Genomic DNA, 19,528 nt, shown 5'->3' with positions numbered 1-19,528 from the left:
GAGAAAAAAAAAGAAAATTGAATAGATGGACCTGCTAATAGATTGAAATAGGACTGAAATTACTTTGTTTTCCCCTAGAAGTCAGACTATGTAGCGCTTTATAGTCCATAAACTAAGTAGGCGGTGAGACTTGTGTTCTTGAGGAATGAGGTTGGCCCACTTGGGCGGGGCTCAGTGTAGCGGCTCCGTTCTCCACTAGATGACGCTGCTAGCCTACTGGGGTGGAGTGTTGTGGCACTCGTACGTGCATAGGTGCGTGCGCGGGAGCGGTGAAACTGGTGCCACCCAGCTACCCAGTCCCTAGTATTGGAACTCTTCTCCTTGATCAGCCATCGTGCGCCCGTCTTCTGTCTTTAGCTTTTGTCCACTCCCCGCTTTTTCTCTGTCTATGACCAGGCCCCAGGCAGTACCTCTCTCCTGAGTTTTGTCTCAGATGCGACTGTTTTCCCCGACCCCTTACTTCTGAAGGACTGTGGCTTTGACCCGTTCTGCCCCTCTATGGGAGGGTCTCACCGAGCAATGGCCGAATGCTGGCTGCAACCAGGAACACTTGCCAGATCCTGCTGCTGCCGGTGCCCCGAGACTGCGGCCAGGTGCCAGCCCGCCCCAGAAAAAGTTTGCTAGATAGTGTAGCAGCAGCTTTTCAGGGATTATGGAAAATCACAACACACATCTGGCACCAGGCTTCACCCTTAATGACCTTGTTCCAGTACCAGTGAATGTGGCCGTTTTCTGGGGCTGCTGGGACCAGGTGGTTTCAACAGTCTCTACCAAATGTCCTTCCAGCAGTGGAACCGTTTTTCCGTGTGTGGCCCAAGAACCTCCCGGACCCCACCCTGTTCCTGGGGATTCGCCCTTCCTACCAGAGCACCACCAGGTATCGAGCTGCAGAGTTGCAACCTTTGCGCTCCCCTTGTTTACAGTCTTAATGGAATTTAAACCCACTCCTTTCTCCTTTCTCCCTTTTTAGTTTAGTCCCTGCGGCTGTTTCCAATTTTCCACTTTCTCTCCAGCTGCTTTTTGGGAGGAGTGCTTTTCCCGTATTCTCTGCCCCCCCCCCACCGCACCCCCCCCTCAGTCTCTGTCCTCTCTCTGCTCGCAAAAGCACCTCCCTTCCCTCGCCTTCTTGCTCCCCAAGTTCACTGATTTCTGTGGTTCAGGTTGTGCAGATTGTTGTGTTAATCCTCCAATCGACCTAAACAACATACTTAAACCACCACTTCTTGACTATATAATGACTATTATAGAAAACGAAGATCTCACTGCTGCATTTTCTTTGTCTATGCTCTGAAAATCACCGTGTCACCATTTTTATTTAAATCACTATCCAGTATTCACATTGCTGTGACTATATAAATATTATTCCCAGCTGTGCCCCATAGTGCACTGTGTTTCATTTCCTTTCTTTTATAACTTTTTATCATTTTATCAGTTTCTCCTTTGTTCATTTGCTTAGTTTTCTATAAACTCATCACTGACACCACAGTTTGGTATAGAATGGTTACACTCCTCTCAACTTAGTAAAACCTGTAAGGTAATTGGCAATTCCACTCCCCCAGCCCCTGTGGACACATCCCTTCTGGAGACCTCCTTCTGGGGCTTCTGTCTGGACTGGCTTTCTATGTGTTTCTTCAGTATTATCTTACGAATTGCCTTTGAATCTCCTCTGTATTCCCAGGCTTTCTCTTTCTTAGTTACCCTTTGTGGAGTATGGCCACAAATTCCTTAATGCTACTCCCACTGAGAAGTGTGGTTGTGTCCCCTCCCCTTGAATCTGGGTGGCTTTGTGACTGCTTTGGCCCACAGAATATGGCTGAAGTGACAGCATGCTAGTTGCCAGGCTCAGGTCTGAAGAGACTGACACCTTTCACTTCCTGTCTTTTGAGGTCCTGAGCGTCCATGTAAAATGGTCTGCTAGCCTGTGGCTGGTCCATGGAGAGAGGCTGCAGGAAGAGAGGTGAAGAGTTGCTAACCATTCCCAATGGCTCCAGCTCTCAGCTGTTGAAGTCATCTGAGCTGGGGCTCCAGACACTGTGAAGCAGAGACAAGCCATCCCTACTTGTTCCCATGTGTCCAAATTCCCGATAGGAAGCAGAGAGATAGAAGAATACTGATGCCTTGCTCTTTTAAGCCGCTAAGTTTTGGGGTACATTGTTACACAGCTATGGAGAACCAGAACAGTCTTTCATCTAATAGCTTCCTGAGAAAGAATATAAGAGAAGTCACTTTTGGAGATTTTTGAGATGTTTATGTCTGAAGATGTTCACCATCCAATTGACTGAATGTTCTTCTGGGTATAGAATTCTAGGCTGGAAATAAAATTTCCCCCCGATTTTTAAAGGCTTCATGCCATTGCTTTTGGCTATGTATCCAGCATTGCTATGAACAGATATTACCTCTTCTGCACGCTGACCTTTTATAAATGGCTTCTTTTTCTTCCTTTTGGAAGCCACAGCATTATGAGCATTCTTCTTTAGCACTGGGTGTTGCATCATTTACAGAGTGATCTGATGTGGGTGTCTTTTGCTTTCAGTGTGTCGGGCATGTAATGGGCTCTTTAATCTGGAAACTCACACTCTTCAGTTATTTGCACTATTATCTGGAACTCCTTTTGTTTAGATGTTGAAACCCCTGACCTTGTCCTTTGATTTTCTTATCCTTTCTTCCTTATTTTCCATCTCATTCTTTATTTTTTTGTTCTACTTCCTGGGAGATTTTCTCTACTTATCTTCCAACTCTTCCTGAGTTAAAAATATCTTCTGTCATATATATTTTTTAATGTTTATTTATTTTTGAGAGAGAGAGAGAGCGAGCATGGGAGGAACAGAGAGAGAGGGAGACACAGAATCTGAAGCAGGCTTCAGGCTGTCAACCTGTCAGCCTGTCAGCTGTCAGCACAAACGTGGAGCTTGAACTCACGAACCGTGAGATCATGACCTGAGCCAAAGTCGGATGCTTAAATGACTGAGCCTACCAGGCGCCCCTCTTTGTTCCTTTTTGTAATAACACCTGTTCTTGTCTTCTGATTTCAAAATCTCTTACATTTTTAGATGTTCCTTTCTATTCCTCTGCTTTGTCTCTGTTTCCTTTGGTTTTCTTTTTTTTCCATTTGTACCTTTGACCTCTGATTTTTGTGTGTGAAGCTTTCCTTAAATGTCTAGTCCATCTTGGCTGTTTGCTCACAATAGGAGCAAAATAAAAAATACAAGTAAAGTTCTGATTGTAAACAGGCAGGGTTGCTGGCCACAGGCTTTCCTGATCACAGAGTAGCCTCTTTCAGTGACAGATCAGTATTACGTTTTGTTTTGGACAGAGTTCCTTTCTCCAGAAAGGACTCTTTTCGTTTTCTGAGGAATGGTGGGTAGAGGATGAAGGACAGACAGGTCATAATCCTGGCTGCCTAAAGTGACCGTGAGCAGGGCTCCTCCCTACGTGACTTTAGGCTAACTAGAAAATGCTCCTCTCCTAAGACATTTGACTTCTGTTTGCTGGAGAATGCGTGTTAACTCTGATTTCGTTAGAACAAGTCACTTTATAGCCATCTGCTGGGAAGTTGTCAAAGCTGCCCGTGATGTGCAGGCCATTCCTGATGTTTGGTTATGTCCTCAATGTTGGTAAGTGGGGCCTCTGGCTGAGGGGTCTCCCCCTGGCCCCACTGTTCTCAGTGTGCGTCTTCTCTGTTGCTCTCTCACGTCTCCTTCTCCTGACAGTGAACCTTCAGGCTGTGATGAGCTGGGGGAGGGGACTTGGAGCTGTCAGAGGTGCCTGGAGCCTCCAATCCCCAAGCCTTAGTGGAGTTCAGTTGTACCAGCTGGTTGACTTCCCGGCCCCATAAACTTGGCATTTTCTGTTCTGCGATGTCTGCTCCCCGTTCACCTGCCTGGTCACTTTTTGGCTGCCAATATGTTGTTGCTATCCTTTGTCTGCTGTCAGTTTCTCTTCAGTTCTTGGTTGGCCCATGTGGGTAGTCACTCCTGTTTCGGGTGCGGAGACGGAAACACAGCTCACATTGGCTTCAGGCGCAGAGGCTGGAATTCAAGTGCATGGGTGGTGCTGTCAGGAGCCCAAGCATTGGGCTCTGATTGCCTGTCAGTCTCTTCGTAACGATGGCTTTATGGAGCACGTGCAAACCTCTGTTTGTTCTGAAACTGTCTGTGGGCTTACTAAGGGTGCTGCAGACTCCTTGGTCCCTGAGTGCTCTCCTCACCTCCTCCTTGGCTGCCATGGGAGAGTATTGACTCAACCTCTTCTTGACCCTTGAAGGATCTCAGGCCTTGAAGTCTGGGTTGTAATTAGCCCCCAAGGGAATTTCCATGTCCATCTTTCCAGTTCCCATTTACTTGCTTTTTTAAAAAAATTTTTTTCTGTTTTTATTTTATTTTTGAGAGAGAGAGAGAGAGAGAGAGAGAGAGTGAGCATGCGCAGAAGGGGGGAGAGGCAGAGAGAGAGGGAGACACAGAATCCAAAGCAGGCTCCAGGCTCTGAGCTGTCAGCACAGAGCCCAACATGGGGCTCGGACTCGTGAACTGCGAGATCATGACCTGAGCCAAAGTCAGATGCTTAACTGGCTGAGCCACCCGGGGGGGGGGGGGGGGGGGTCCCGGTTCCCATTTACTTGTAAATGGACAGGTAGGTGGATAGGTGGCTCTCAAGGTTCAGCAGGGGACCCTGGCTCCTGTGCATGTTGCTTAACCCACTGAGGGTGATTCCTACATAGCTGTCGAATGGGTTGTTGTTGAAGACGAGGGGTTTCCACTTTGGCCCCTGCAGACCATGTGTACCATAATGTTCAACCAAAAGCGTCCTTTGTGTGACCAACAGTGTCACCACAGCTGGAAACACAAAACCCAGCAAGCTAGCAGACTCCACCATTCCATGGGCAAGGCACAGCCCTAGGAGGGCGTCAAGGCCTGCTTATGCCAGTCGACCACAGATCTAGCCATCCTCCAATACACTTAGTTAAGTGGTGCTGCCCGCCCATTTCTGTTTCCTCAACCAACCTCTCTTGTGTCACTTCAGCCTCAGCACCTCTTATTCGCACCCCCCAAAATAATCCTCTTTGTTTGAGATTTCAAGTCTCCTTTCTAAGCCAGATGCCGTCCTGGAGGCTGGGATCACAATGATAGCCTGGAGCTATGAGAGCCACCCCTCGGGCTGAGCTGGTGTGGCACCCTCGGAGTCCTGGTGGGCAAGGTCGAGCCAGCAGCAGTCTCTGGCACGCATACCTTTACCTAGTGAGGGAGCATGTCTGAGTTTGTTGAAAGTTCCTATCTTTTGTCTTGGGTGATTGTACCTGTTCCTGTCTTCCGCTCATTTGGTCATATATCTCCTTTCACTTCCTTCCTGCTCCCTTCCGACCCTTTCCTCCTTACGTCCCCTTCCTGCTCCCTCCCTCCTGGGGACTTCCTCTCTCAGCCCACACACACCCCACTTCTCAGCGGATCCTGCAGAGAGACCCGCTTCTTGCTCCCCTGCCTTCTCACTGCCCCGGCAGCCCGTCCTGACAGAACCAAGGAAAGGTAAATGCTAAACCGAAAGCTTTCTACCGCAGAAAACAACCCTGCCGTCCCTGGGGAGGCAGGAATGGCTCTCTGGCCACCGGAGGTCTTAATGATAATGTGTGAAAGCTCTCTCAGTGTCACGCTGTTTGGGGACCCTCCTTCTCCTCCGGTGTCTTCCAGTCTAGAGGCTGAGCTCCTTGAGGGTAGGAACAGGCTGGATCCGTTTTGAGTGCCCTGTGTTTGGTGTGGTGCAGACGCTTACCGAAAGCGCGGGAAGGAAGACCGAAAGGAAGGATGGAGAGGAGGCATCTCTTCACCCGCAGTTGCTGGCCGGCAGGCCTAGGATGCGGGAATGTGGATTGGCAATGCCTCCCGGGATTCCCATCACATTTCTGTCTCTGGCCGGGAGGATCTTTTCTCCCGCCTCCCTCCTTTCTCTCTCTCTCCCTGCCTTCTTTCTGCTACTTTCGTGGAGTTTGCCACTGAGCAAGTGTACTTCTCTGTGGTTGAGCGAACCCCACAGCTACAATTAAACCGCAGTGCTTAGAAAACCCTTCCCGTAGCGTTTTCTGTCACCCTTGTTGGTTCAGGGCCTTAGTCTTTGACACTTACCACAGGATGATTTAACGGTTTCTGTTTCCATTCAGGGTCAGGTCATCCAGGCTGTGCGAGGGCTCCCGGGGGTGGGTGGAGGCTCTGGAAGGTGGAAGGTCAAGTTGTGAGGCAGCTGTGGCACTTACTGGAAGACTGAGGGTTTCTCTTCTCGCTGCTTCTGGGGGTCTGTTCTTCACCGCTGCCTTTCATTTGTGCGAAGGCCTGGCAGTGGGTCCCGCCTCATTTCTTAAGGGAGACGGAGCGTTTTGATTTTTGCCATTTTCAACGAGAAGAGAGTGACCGAGGGAGTTTAACCTGGGCCAAGCTGGAGATGTCTCCCGAAGCAAAATGATAAAAGGGACCAGGACAAAAGAACAGGCTACCGAAGCAGAGGCACCAGAGTTGATTTCCAAGTTCTTGTCAGTATTCGCTCCAGAACGTGGGTGCCGCCCGGATAAGGCTCGGCACCAAGGGTATTTCTTGTCAGGAGGGCATTCACATTTGGTATCTGAAAATGTGCTTTCCATTGCCCTAGAGCTGATTTTTGATTTAGATTTTGAGAGGAAAAAAATAACACACAACTGCTTTTTTAAAGTGGTTTTCGGTTTGTTGGGTTTTTACAAGGTTTTTCAAAAAATGCACCAAGATCTGTTTTTGTTGTTGTTATTGTCGCCTTGTTTCTTGTCTCTTTTCAAAATGGACTTAATTTTGGAATAATTTTCAATTTTTAGAAAAATTGTGAAGAAAATAGAGTTCCCGTATACCCCTCATTAAGTTTCCACTGTTGTCAACATCTGACACAACCACGGTACGTTTGTCAAAACGAAGAAAGCAGCACTGGTTCATTACTATTACCTAAATTCTAGACTGCATTAGAATTTTCTCACTTTTTCCACCAGTGTCTTATTTCCGTTCCAGGCTCCCATCCAAGATGCCACATTACGTTTTGTGGTCATGTCTCTTTAACGTCCTCTGACCTGTGACAGATCCTCAGTCTTCCCGTGCTTTTCTTGACCTCGACACTTTTGAAAAGCTTTGGTCGTGTATTTTGTTGAATACCCTCAGTTTGGTCTGCCTGATGTTTTTCTCATGTCTAGATGGAGGTTATGGGCTTTTGGGAAGAGTATGAGGGCGAGTACCCTTCTCGTCAGTCATAACAGGGGGTACATGCTATCAACATCAGCGGCGATGTTAACCTTGAAACCCCGGGTGGGGTAGTGTTTATCAGATCTTTTCATTGTAAAATGACAGTTCCCCTCTGCAAGCAGGTCGTTAAGCGCAGCCGACGCTCATGGGACAGTAGTAATGGTGTGGAGACAGGTGAAGCCCCACCTGCTAGAGAGGGAGGTAGCTACACAAATTATTTCAGGCTATTCATCTCTTTTCCCTATGTATTTATTTATTTTAACTATTTGTATCACTATGGACTCCTGCAGATTTATTTTATGACTGTGTTACAGTCCAGTAGGACGTCATTCATTTTGCTGTCCTCGTGGTTCCAGTGTTGACCCCAGGGGGCTCTTTCAGTCGTCTCCTGTGTCCCCTTGACACGCCTCCAGCCTTGGGGGACTTTTTTTTGAAGGACTTCTTTACTTTCTAATACCGCAAGATGTTCCGGGCTCATCTTGTATTTTCTCTGCCCGTTTCTCCAATGAGCCCATGTTCCTTTTATTTGAGAATAGTTTTTAGAAACCAAGATCTGTCCTTGAAGGTCTCATTTTTATATAAGGAAATGATGCCCTACCATAATTCCCCTTTCCGGTCATCTACTTTCTTCCAGTTTTATATTTAAAAAATTTAAACATATAACAGAATTGAAAGACTTTAACACTGAGTTCCATATACTCACCACCTAGATCCTACCATGAACATATTATTGTATTTGCTATATTACATGTTTGTTCATTTACACATCCCTCTATCCACCATGATTCACTCTTGGGATGCATTTCAAAGTCCCCCCTCCCCCCAGATAATTCAGTGTGCATATCATGAACGAGACTTCAAAATGTGTTCAGGTGTTTGTTTTGTCGTGTTTTGCTTAAGATGCAATGCAATGCAAAAATCTTAAATGTCCACTCGCAGAGTTTTGACACCTGCATATGCCTATGTAACTCAAACCTCTATCAAAATATTGAACGTTACTATCACCCCAGAAAGTTCCCTCATGCCCTTTCCGCTCAATCCTTGCTTTTATCTTCCCAGAGGTAACCAGTCTTGTGGATCCCCCTGCCTCTACTATGTTTTAATTTTGTCTGTTTTAGAGTTTAATGTAAGTGGAGTCACACGATCTGTTCACTCAGCATATCTTTGGTGGTATATTAATTCAACGTAATCCTGTGCAGCAGTGAAAATGAATGAGCCACAGCTGCGGTAGATTCCAAAGATAAATCTCACTGGCCATGTGGAGCAAAAGAAATGAGACACAAAAGAATACATAGAGTCTAATCTCATTTCTGTAATATTCAGAAGCAGTCAAAAATAATTGATGGAGTTACAGGTCAACAGCGCAGCTAGCAGTGGGCAGGAGAGAGGGAGTAATGATTGAGAGGAGATTCTGTGTGCTGGTGACATAGTGTGATTTTCTTTGACACGGATGAGGATCATATAAGTGCGTTTTCTTTGCGATAATTGATTAGGCTATCATTTTATGACTCATGTCTTATTCTTGGTGTATTACATATTGTTAAAGTGTTTTAAAAATAAGATATTAGTTCCTGCCCGTCAGTTGTGTGTATGTGTGTGTGTGTATGACAATGCCATGTGTATTATTTATCTATTGATATGTCACACATGACCTCAAAACTTAGCATCATAAAAGGTAATATGTATTATCTCACCCGGTTCCTGTGGGTGGGGATTTCAGAGCGTCTTAGCTGGGTGGCTCTGGGTCTGTCATGAGGTTGCACGTAGGACTTCAGGTCTGAAGTCCTATGAAGGTTTGACTGGGGCTGAAGATCCACTCTCAAGATGGTCCACCCACATGACTGTTGGCAGGAGGCCTCAATTTCTCCCCGTGTGGGACTCTCCATGAAGCGACTTGAGTGTCCTCACATCATGGCAGCTGGCTTCCTGCAGAACAAGTGATTCGAGAGAGCTCAGCATAATGTTTTCTAGGTTAATACACGTCATGCATGTGTATCAGTAGTATATTCCTTTTTATTGCTAAGCAGTACCCCATTCCATGGGATCACAGTTTATATAATAAATCACAGTTTATAATAAATCACAGTTTGTTTCTCTGTTCTCTTAGTGATGGATACCTGGGCTGTTTCCAGTTTGGGGCTGTTATGAATAAAGCCGATTTGAACGTTCTTCTACAAGAATTTTGTGAGCATTTTGTTTCTTTTGGGTAAATATCCAGGAGTGTAATTGTTAAGCCATAGGGTAGATACATGTTTAATTTTATGAGAAGTTAACAGGCCTTTTCCCAAAATGATTGTATCATTATATATCTTCACAACAAAGTATGAGTTCAGTGGCCCCTCATCCTTGTTAGCATTTTATTTTGCTTTATTATTATTTTTTTCTAGCCATTCAGGCAGATGTATAGTGGTATCTCATTACGGTTTTAATTTCCATTTCCGTGGTGACCAGTGTTGTTGAGCACTTTCTCATGTGCTTATTGGCCATTTGTATATCTTCTTTTATAATTTGTCCATCTTCTTTTATAATTTTTCTTTTTTTTCTTAAAAAAATTTTTTTTAACGTTTATTTATTTTTGAGGAAAGAGACAGAGCCTGATGGGGAGAGGGACAGAGAGGGAGAGGGAGACACAGAATCGGAAGCAGGCTCCAGGCTCTGAGCTGTCAGCACAGAGCCCGACGCGGGGCTCGAACTCACGAACCGTGAGATCATGACCTGGGCTGAAGTCAGACGCTCAACCGACTGAGCCACCCAGGCGCCCCCATAATTTTTCTTTTTTAAAAGAATGTTTATTTATTTATTTTGAGAGAGAAAGAGCATGAGCAGAGGAAGGGCAGAGAGAGAGAGGGAGAGAGAGAATCCCAAGCAGGTTCCACGCTTTCAGTGCAGAGCCCGACCTGGGGCTCCGTCCCACGAACCGTGAGATCATGACCTGAGCCCAAACCAAGATTTGGATGCTTAACCAACTAAGCCACCCAGGCATCCCTCCTTTAATTAAAAAAAAAATGTTTATTTATTTTTGAGAGAGAAAGAGAGAGAGAGAGAGAACACAAGTGGGGGCGGGGCAGAGAGAGAAGGGAACAGAGAATCCGAAGTGGGCTCCTCACTGACAGCAGCGAGCCCGACGTGGGGCTCACACCCACAAACCCCTCAAGGTCACAACCTGAGTCGAAGTCAGGTGTTCAACCGACTGAGCCACCCAGGCACCCCCCCCCCCCCCGACCCGTTTCTCCTCTAGAGTCAGATTCTCCCTGTAACTCTCTCCTCTGACAGCCACCGATCTATTCTTCAGCACTATAATTTGTCCTTTTGAGAATGTTATAAAATTGGAATCCTATAGTATGTGCCTTTTTTTTTTTTTTCACTCGACACAATGCCTTTGAGATCCATTCAAGTTGTCGCGTGTACCAGTGGTTCACTCCTTTTTTTGCTCAATACCACCTTGTACAGATGTCCCACACTTTAGTCCCCACTTGGGGGACATTTGGACTGTTTCTAGTTTGGGGCAGTCGGCAAGTGGCTGCGAACATTCACGTATAAGTGTTTGTGTAAACAACGGATTTCATTTCTCTCGGGTAAATACCTGCTATGGGATTGCTGAGTTCCATTTAACTTCGTAAGACACCGTCAGCCTCTTCCAGAGTGGCTGTACCATTTCTTATTCCCGCCACCAGCAAAGGAGAGGTCCAGATGCTCGACATCCTCCTCAACACTCGATACAGTCAGTATTATTTATTTTAGCCATTCTAATAGGCGTTGATGCTTATTTCTGTATTTCTGTATTTATTTATTTACTTTGTACCTTGTAGTTTGCTCTTGATTGCACACGTGAGACTTCCTAGACAGGTATCTGACTTCTGCTGGTTGTCTAAACCCCCCGCCTCTCCGAGGGAAGATGACATTAGTACCTCGTTTCAGTTCTTGCTGGTGGCACATGCTGGGGCAGAGGGTTTCAAGCTTGTTCTTAGTAATGGCACCGTCTTCCTTCCAAGCGAAATCCTACACAGAACACCAGTAGATAAGTCAGGTGATGGTGGGACTGCTGGGGGCAGAGCTGGGCCCTCTGTGTACCCCCACAGCTGTCCTCATGGTGTCCCACAGCTCCTAATCCTGACACCCACACCATCCACCCAGGGCCTGCCAAGGCTCTTAGTTCCACAGGGCCTCTGTCCGCAGTCTGAGGCATGGAGAATAATGTTTGCCATATCTTCGTATCTTACGGATTCAAGAAGACAGAGAAATTATGTATGTTGAAATACCGAAAAATAATCCTGGTATGATTTATGCCCCATTGTTATACAAAGAGCATCTGAGGTGTGGCCTATGAAAATTGTTAGGTGTGGAGATTGATATTTAAAGACTGAAAGCGCACAGTTATTCATGTTGTGTAGAAATTTGGAGAGTTTCAGGGTGGGCGCTATTCTTAAAACCCATTTTTTTCCATTGCCGAGGTGGTTACTTTTTTTTATTGAAAAGTGTTAGGAATCTAGGTATTTTTATTAAGATAGTCAGATGCTCAAGGTTTCAGGCAGTTTCCAAGACTTCTTCATCCTGCTTTAATTTCTTTCTTGCCTAAATGCCTCGTGGTGGCAGTTCAAATGAAGAGCAATCGCCATCTAGTGGTCATTTTAAGTGCACAATTAAAAAAATTAATACACATTTAGAGAAACCTTTTATCTTTGCCTCCTTCCCCCCCCCCCGTTTTTTTTGTTTTGTTTTGTTTTGTTTTGTTTTTTGAGAGAAAGAGAGCACAGGGGAGGGGCAGAGAGAGAGAGAGAGAGAGGGCGAGAGGGGGAATCCCAAGCAAGTTCCAAACTGTCAGCATGGAGCCCACTGTGGGGCTTGAACTCACGGACCATGAGATGATGGCCTGAGCCAAAATCAAGAGTCGGACGCTCAACCAACTGAGCCACCCACGCACCCCTAAAATATTTTTTTAAATGTGTTTTTTAAAAATACATCTCAATGTGATTGAAAAGTCAGAAGACATAAAAAGGTAGAGTGCTATTTCCCATTTGCCAAGTTTCCCCCATTTCCACCCCACATACACAAACGGTCAACACTGTTAATAGTTTCTGTGTGTCCTTGAAGAGAATGACAATAGCAACAATATATATGCAAGCAAATATGTAGTCTTCTCCCCCTGCTGCTTTTTAACAGTAAAAGTAATATATTCACTTGTTTGCACCTTGCTTTTTTCATTTAAAACGTATCTTGATGGGGCGTCTGTGTGGCTCAGTCTGTTGAGCATCTGACTTCAGCTCGGGTCATCATCTTGCGTTCATGGGTTTGAGCCCCATGTCGGACTCTGTGCTGACAGCTCGGAGCCTGGAGCCTGCTTTGGATTCTGTGTCTCCCTCTCCCTCTGCCCCTCCCCTGCTCGTGCTCTGTCTCTGTCTCTGAAAAAAAAAATGTTGAAAAAAAATGTTTTTTCTAAAACTTATCTTGGCAATTTCCTTATGTTGGCATGTAGAGAGATCTTTCTTTTTCTGTAACAATCTCATTATACGGATGCACTGTCCTTCACTCAATCACTCATCTTTTAGATGCTTGCAATGTTGTGCTGCTGAATTGCTGTTTCGGCCCGTGTAATATTATACACATCTCTGGTAGTGCGTTTTGGGAGTGAGGGTGTGCAGGGGAATGGGGTAGACCTCTCACTGAAATGTCTAACTTGTCTCTATTGAGGAATGTTCTTTAATGTCTCTTGATCCGCATTTTTCTTTTTTGAATACAGAATTTCTTCAACTTAGGTTTTAATAGTTGGGAACTATTTAAGAGTCACCCAGTTTTCTTGAGTTTATTTTATAGTTTTTAATAATTTGTCAGGTGCTTTGGCCAGTGTGTGTAGTATCTGTGCACGAACCATCCTCACTTGACCTTGCAGTATGTTTTATTTTTCTGCACAGACTGACACAAAATCATTACTAAAACTTGACTGCTATGAGATGCTTAGTGTCAGTATGAGCAGGAAGCTTAATTTTTTTTTATGTTTATTTATTTTTGACAGAGAGAGAGAGAGAGATGAGCAGGGGAGGGGCAGAGAGAGAGGGAGACACAGAACGTGAAGCAGGCTCCAGGCTCTGAGCTGTCAGCACAGAGCCCGATGCGGGGCTCGAACTCACGAACTGTGAGATCATGACCTGAGCCGAAGTCGGACGCTCAACCGACTGAGCCACCCAGGTGCCCCAGGAAGCTTAATTTAATGCGAGAATAGATGTGAATTAAGAAAAATTTTTGAGACGGAGAGAGAGAGAGAGACAGAGGCAGGCAGGCAAAGGGAGAAGTTGTGGGGAAGGAGCAAAGGGAGAGGGAGAGACTCTTCAGCAGGCTCCCCACCCAGCGTGGAGCCCGACGCGGGGCTCTGTCTCACGTGCTGAGATCATGACCTGAGTCGAGATCAAGAGTTCGGATGCCCCACAACGTCCGAGCCACCCAGGTGCTCCCAAAATTTTAAAATAGATGAATAACAACCATTTTATCAAAAAGTGACTGGAATGGAAATGGGAAGAAAATAGCCAATACTTCTGTTCTAGAATCTTGTCTGTGTGACCCACTTCATGGCATTCCCATAGACTTTACTGTGTGGTCTTTATAGTTTGAAAGGTCACTTGATCCACATTTTTCTTTTCTTTTCTTTTTTCATTTCATTTCTTTTCTCTTCTCTTTTCTTCTTCTTCTTCTTCTTCTTCTTCTTCTTCTTCTTCTTCTTCTCCTTCTCCTCCTCCTCCTCCTCCTCCTCCTTCTTCTTTTTCTTCTTCTTCTTCTTCTTCTTCTTCTTCTTCTTCTTCTTCTTCTTCTTCTTTTTGATTACAGAGTTTATAATGAATAAATACTGGAGTTTATTAAAAAAGAGGATCCATAGCTTATGTGATTCTATAACTTACTCCTCACATGTGTAACGAAATCCAAAGGATAAAGTTTCCGGAAGGGGAATTGCTGAGTCAAAAAGTAGGTACACTTGTAGTTTTGATAAATAATGTCTAATTGCTGTACATATAAATCGTACCGATTTATACCTCTCTCCCTGCCTCCCCTAGGCTAGCACATAAGGGCATCTGGTCTCCATAACCTTACCAACACAGGGTGCTACCAGACTGTCCAGATTTGTTCACATCATAGGTAAAAATGGATATTTCAGTGTAGTTAACTTTTATTGCATATGACAGCAGAGAGTTAAAAATATATTTGTGTCATTTGTGTTCCTTATTCTGTGGGCCATGTGTTCAAATACTTTGCCTACTTGTTGGTCTGTTTTTAATGAGTTATATAGGAGCCCTTTAATTAGGGAGACTGGCCCTTTGCAGTGACGTCAGTAATAAATATCTTGTTGGATTTTGTCCTTTGTCTTTTGACTATTCTTACAGTGTTTCGCCATGCAAAAGTTTTTGTTATTATGTAGTCACGTGTATCAGTTTTCTTTTCTTTTTTTTTAAGTTTTTATTCATTTATTTTGAGAGAGCCAGAAAGAGAGTACAAGCAAGCTGGGGACGGGCAGAGAGAGAGAGAGAGGGAGAGAGAGAATCCCGATCAGGCTCCTCACTGTTAGTGTGGACCCCACTGAAGGGCTTGGTCTCACCAATCGTGAAATCATGACCTGAGCCGCAGTCAAGAGTCGTATGCTTAACTGGCTAAGCTACCTAGGCTCTTCCAGTTTGGGGGTTGCTGGAGGTAAGCTGATCTAGAATGGCCTTGGATGAGACAACCAGGCTCTTCCTCACATGTCTCTCAGTTTATACCTTGCCTCCACATGGCAAGCTAGCCCAGGTATGTTCTTAGATTAGCTCAAGCATATTCCCATGGGATTGCAGAGGAGCAAGGGAGGAAGAAAAATGGAGTAGCTCTTTTTTAAGACTTTTCTTTCTTTTTTAAAAATTTTCTTTGTTTTTGAGAGACAGAGAGAGACAGAGCACAAGTGCGGGAGGGGCAGAGAGAGAATGAGACACAGAATCCAAAGCAGGCTCCAGACTCTGAGCTCTTAGCACAGAGCCCAACGTGGGGCTCGAACTCACAAACCATGAGATCAGGACCTGAGCTGAAGTCGGACGCTTAACCGACTGAGCCACCCAGGCGCCCCAAGTCTTTGCTTTTCTCAAGTCTACCAATATCTTAATGACCAAAGCAAATCATGTAGCCAAGCCCAGATTCAAGGGGTGAGGAAGTATACTCTGCCTCTTTAGGAGAACTGCAGTGTCAAAGCGCAGGGATCAGAGGAGATCTGGCAAAGGGGCCATTAAAAGAGTCAATCGAACACGTGTATCACCTGTACATAGTTTTATCTGTTTCTTTCAAATTTTAATTTCTCGAATTTCTTTCCCTTGTCAAATTGCATTGGCTAATACTGCCGGAGTAATGTTTAACAACCTCTGAACGGTTTTTTTCAGAGCCCAGATTTTGGATTTATTAGTTATTACTTTTTCTGTCTTCTGATTGCTTTTCTACTTTTCCTTTAATAATTTATTTTTTCTCCTTTCTTTTAGTTTAATTTTTTTTTTCTAACTTCTTTAGTCAGCTGCTCAGCAACTGCTGGTAACACCCTACCCTGATCCCTTCACCAAACCTGTATACTCATCTCGTAGCTACTGTCAGTGTTGACTGATATCAACTCACAGCTGAACTTCCTGGGAATTGTCCTGGACTCATGGGAGTTACTGTCCCAGGAAATGCCTGAGGTTATGCTTTCTGCCCGTGATTGAATGACAGGATGGGACAAGTCCGTGGTGCCATTTATACTCCAGCCTGTCCCATCGAATCAGGCTAAGGCTGGACTTCTGCCGAGCCCACAGTTTTGCAAGCTCCCTGTGCTCTGTGTGCTCTGAAGGTCTGTCCTCGCTGATGCCCATGAACCCCACTGCACACCCACACTGCCAGTCGCCAGTGGCTTGCTTCCCCCGCCTGCGTTCCTAAAGATAGTCTAATATTTGCCCAGCAACTCTAGACCCTTTTCACATCCTTCAGCTAGGGAGAACAGGCTTTTCTTGGAGTATTTTTTGTCTCTGCCTGCTGGAAATTCTGGGTTAGAAGATTCTAAAGCATCTTGTGCAGCATAGACAGGAAACAATAAGGAGACTCAGAGAATCCCCTGACATGCCATTCCTCAAGCCCTGAATGCCCTCTAGGTGGCCTGCCTTCTTTGCACCTATCAGAATCTTCCTATGTTTGTTTATTGCGTACGGTTCACGGGTTTTTTCCTTTGTAAGAGGGAGAATCTGGGAGAAAGAATGGGGCTATTTCATGCTGGCAGAACCAGAAGTCCTCCATTATGTAGAATTTCCACCAATAGACATAAATAACCCTAAGCTCATAGATGATAGTAAAATATGACAAAATAATTAGGAAGTGATGAGTTTGAGTCTTTATTGCCTTTATTTATAAATGTAATTTATTGAAGTGTAACTTCATATAAGTTAATTTTTGATAATGGCTGTGTTTAAAAACCAGTTCACAAAAATTCTTTAACATCTAACAGTTGCATCCCATGAACTGATTTAAGCTGGCTTTATTACACCACTGGTTCCACTTAACATACAGATAATATTTGGTCACAATTTTTTGACCAGACCTTTTTTCTGGTAGTGTTTTGCCTTGTTAATGGATTTGCTGCTCTTTTTCTCCACTTTTCTTATAGGATCATTGTATCAATTCTATGCTAGTATCTTTTTATTACTTGTAATTGGATTACTTGAATACAATTGGATGATTGCTGGCCTGACCTTTTCTTTTCTATTCTTTTCTTTTCTTATTTTATTTATTTAATTGTTTTTTAAAATTTACATCCAAATTAGTTAGCATATAGTGCAACAATGATTTCAGGAGTAGATTCCTTAATGCCCCTTACCCATTTAGCCCATGCCCCCTCCCACAACCCCTCCAGCAACCCTCAGTTTGTTCTCCACATTTATGAGTCTCTTCTGTTTTGTCCCCCTCCCTGTTTTTATATTATTTTTGTTTCCCTTCCCTTATGTTCATCTGTTTTGTCTCTTAAAGTCTTCATAGGAGTGAAGTCATATGATTTTTGTCTTTCTCTGACTGACTAATTTCACCTAGCATAATACCCTCCAGTTCCATCCACATAGTTGCAAATGGCAAGATTTCATTCTTTTTGATTGCCAAGTAATACTCCATTGTGTGTGTGTGTGTATACCACATTTTCTTTATCCATTCATCCATTGATGGACATTTGGGCTCTTTCCATACTTTGGCTATTGTTGATAGTGCTGCTATAAACATGGGGGTGCATGTGTCCCTGCGAAACAGCACACCTGTATCCCGTGGATAAATGCCTAGTAGTGCAATTGCTGGGTCGTAGGGTAGTTCTATTTTTAGTTTTTTGAGGAACCTCCATACTGTTTTCCAGAGTGGCTGCACCAGCTTGCATTGCCACCAACAATGCAAAAGAGATCCTCTTTTTCCGCATCCTCACCAACATCTGTTGTTGCCCGAGTTGTTAATGTTAGCCATTCTGACAGGTGTGAGGTGGTATCTCTTTGTGGTTTTAATTTGTATTTCCCTGATGATGAGTGATGCTGAGCATTTTTTCATGTGTCGGTTGGCCATCTGGATGTCTTCTTTGGAGAAGTGTCTATTGATGTCTTTTGCCCATTTCTTCACTGGATTATTTGTTTTTTGGGTGTTGAGTTTGATAAATTCTTTATAGATTTTGGATAGTAACCCTTTATCTGATATGTCATTTGCAGATATCTTCTCCCATTCTGTCAGTTGCCTTTTAGTTTTGCTGATTGTTTCCTTCGCTGTGTAGAAGCTTTTTATTTTGATGAGGTCCCAGTAGTTCATTTTTGCTGCTTTCTTTGCTTTGCTTTTATCTTTTTTTAAAGTTTATTTATTTATTTTGAGAGAGTCAGAGAGAACATGAGTAGGGGAGGGGCAGAGAGAGAGGGAGAGAGGGAGAATCCCAAGCAGGCCCCACATGGTCAGTGCGCAGAGCCCGATGTGGGGCTCAAACCCACAAAACCATGAGATCATGACCTGAGCTGAAATCAAGAGTCAGACGCTTAACCAACCACCCAGGTACCCCAGGCCTGGTTATTCTAAGAGGTTTCAGGGTTGGGGAGCAGGAGAAGTTGGGATGGTGGTTCAGGGTTGTCCCTTTTCATAACATAGAACCTTTTCCCTTCCTTGCTGCCACAGAGATAGACTGCTTCTTTAACACATGGCCTGTCCCTGTGATTCTGCATACCGCCCGGACCCTAAACCTGGCTCAGGGACCAGCGAGCCTTCTTACCTGCTAGCTCATTGCCATCCTTATCTTGCTCTTCCAGATTAAAGCTCCAAGTTAAACATCTCAGTGTGTACGTCTTACATTAGGAAGCGCATTTTTGCCAGTGTGTTTTAAGATTTGCCACCATTTGGCCCTTGTGCTGTGATATCTCTTTCTGTGGTTCTTCTTTCCACCTCCTCCTGCCCAAATCCTGCATCAATTCAGATGCATTAGCAGGTATTACCTCTATGTGAGTATCTGGAGATTTTTTCCTGACTCCTAGTTTCATTGAAAATGGAATTTTTGTTTTCTGTTCTCCTGAGGGAAAATGTTGATTGAATGCAGTAATGTGTATACTGAAATCCTCACTAGTGGTTTTCAGATCAGGTCTGCTAGCTGACTCATAAAAAGAAAAAGAGAAGATTCTTCTGTTGGGGAGTTTCTGTGTCCATCTGGCATTCTGGGGGGTGAGTGTTGGCATTTATTTTACATTCCAGGATGAATGGTGGGTCCCCTTGAATTTTTTGTTACCTGCCAGCTGAATGGATGGGAGAAAGTCAAGATAATCAGATTGGTTCTTGTTTGGTCTGAGGCAATCAACCAGCAGGTATTTAGGAAATGTGAGACACTGTGCCGGTCCAGAGGGCTAGACAGTTCAAGACTTGGACCCTGCACCCATGCAGTTTGTATTTCTTGTTAGGAATGAACTTTATATAGGGATAGTATATGTATTTGGCATGCCTTTTGGGACATACATGGGAACGCTGTCTCCAGGATCTGGTCATGAAACTATAGGAAGAAAATAAGTTTAATGGAGCATAGTGTGGCCAGCCTTGGGTTGGGTGCTGAGACTGTAAAAATGGATCTAACAGAGTTTAGGGGGGTGGGGTGGTAACTAAGGGTATGAATGGAGGTTAATACTATTGAGCACTTACTATATATATGCAAGCACTGGGAACTGGGATAAGCATTTGAGGTGACAATCCTCTGAGTTATGTGCAATTATCATTCCCATCTTCCAGATGGGAGGATGGAGGTACTAGGAAGCCAGGTCACTTGATGTTGGTCA

The 19,528-nt window shown here is 44.4% G+C and overlaps 1 protein-coding gene across 1 annotated transcript in view; it reads left to right on the top strand.

Annotated features, from left to right (window-relative positions):
* The first annotated feature begins 4,761 nt into the window (after positions 1–4,761).
* ACOXL (acyl-CoA oxidase like) overlaps positions 4,762–19,528 on the top strand; it is a 338,167-nt gene continuing 323,400 nt past the window's right edge. Inside the window, 1 exon segment of the mRNA XM_053890962.1 lies at positions 4,762–5,519. Within this exon segment, the coding sequence (XP_053746937.1) occupies positions 5,245–5,519 (275 nt within the window). The 5' untranslated portion in view covers positions 4,762–5,244.

Source organism: Panthera pardus, unplaced genomic scaffold (genome assembly GCF_024362965.1).
Source record: "Panthera pardus isolate Hobbes unplaced genomic scaffold, ASM2436296v1 HiC_scaffold_26, whole genome shotgun sequence".
Taxonomy (NCBI): Eukaryota; Metazoa; Chordata; class Mammalia; order Carnivora; family Felidae; genus Panthera; species Panthera pardus.
This window is presented reverse-complemented; position numbering and strand designations above follow the sequence as displayed.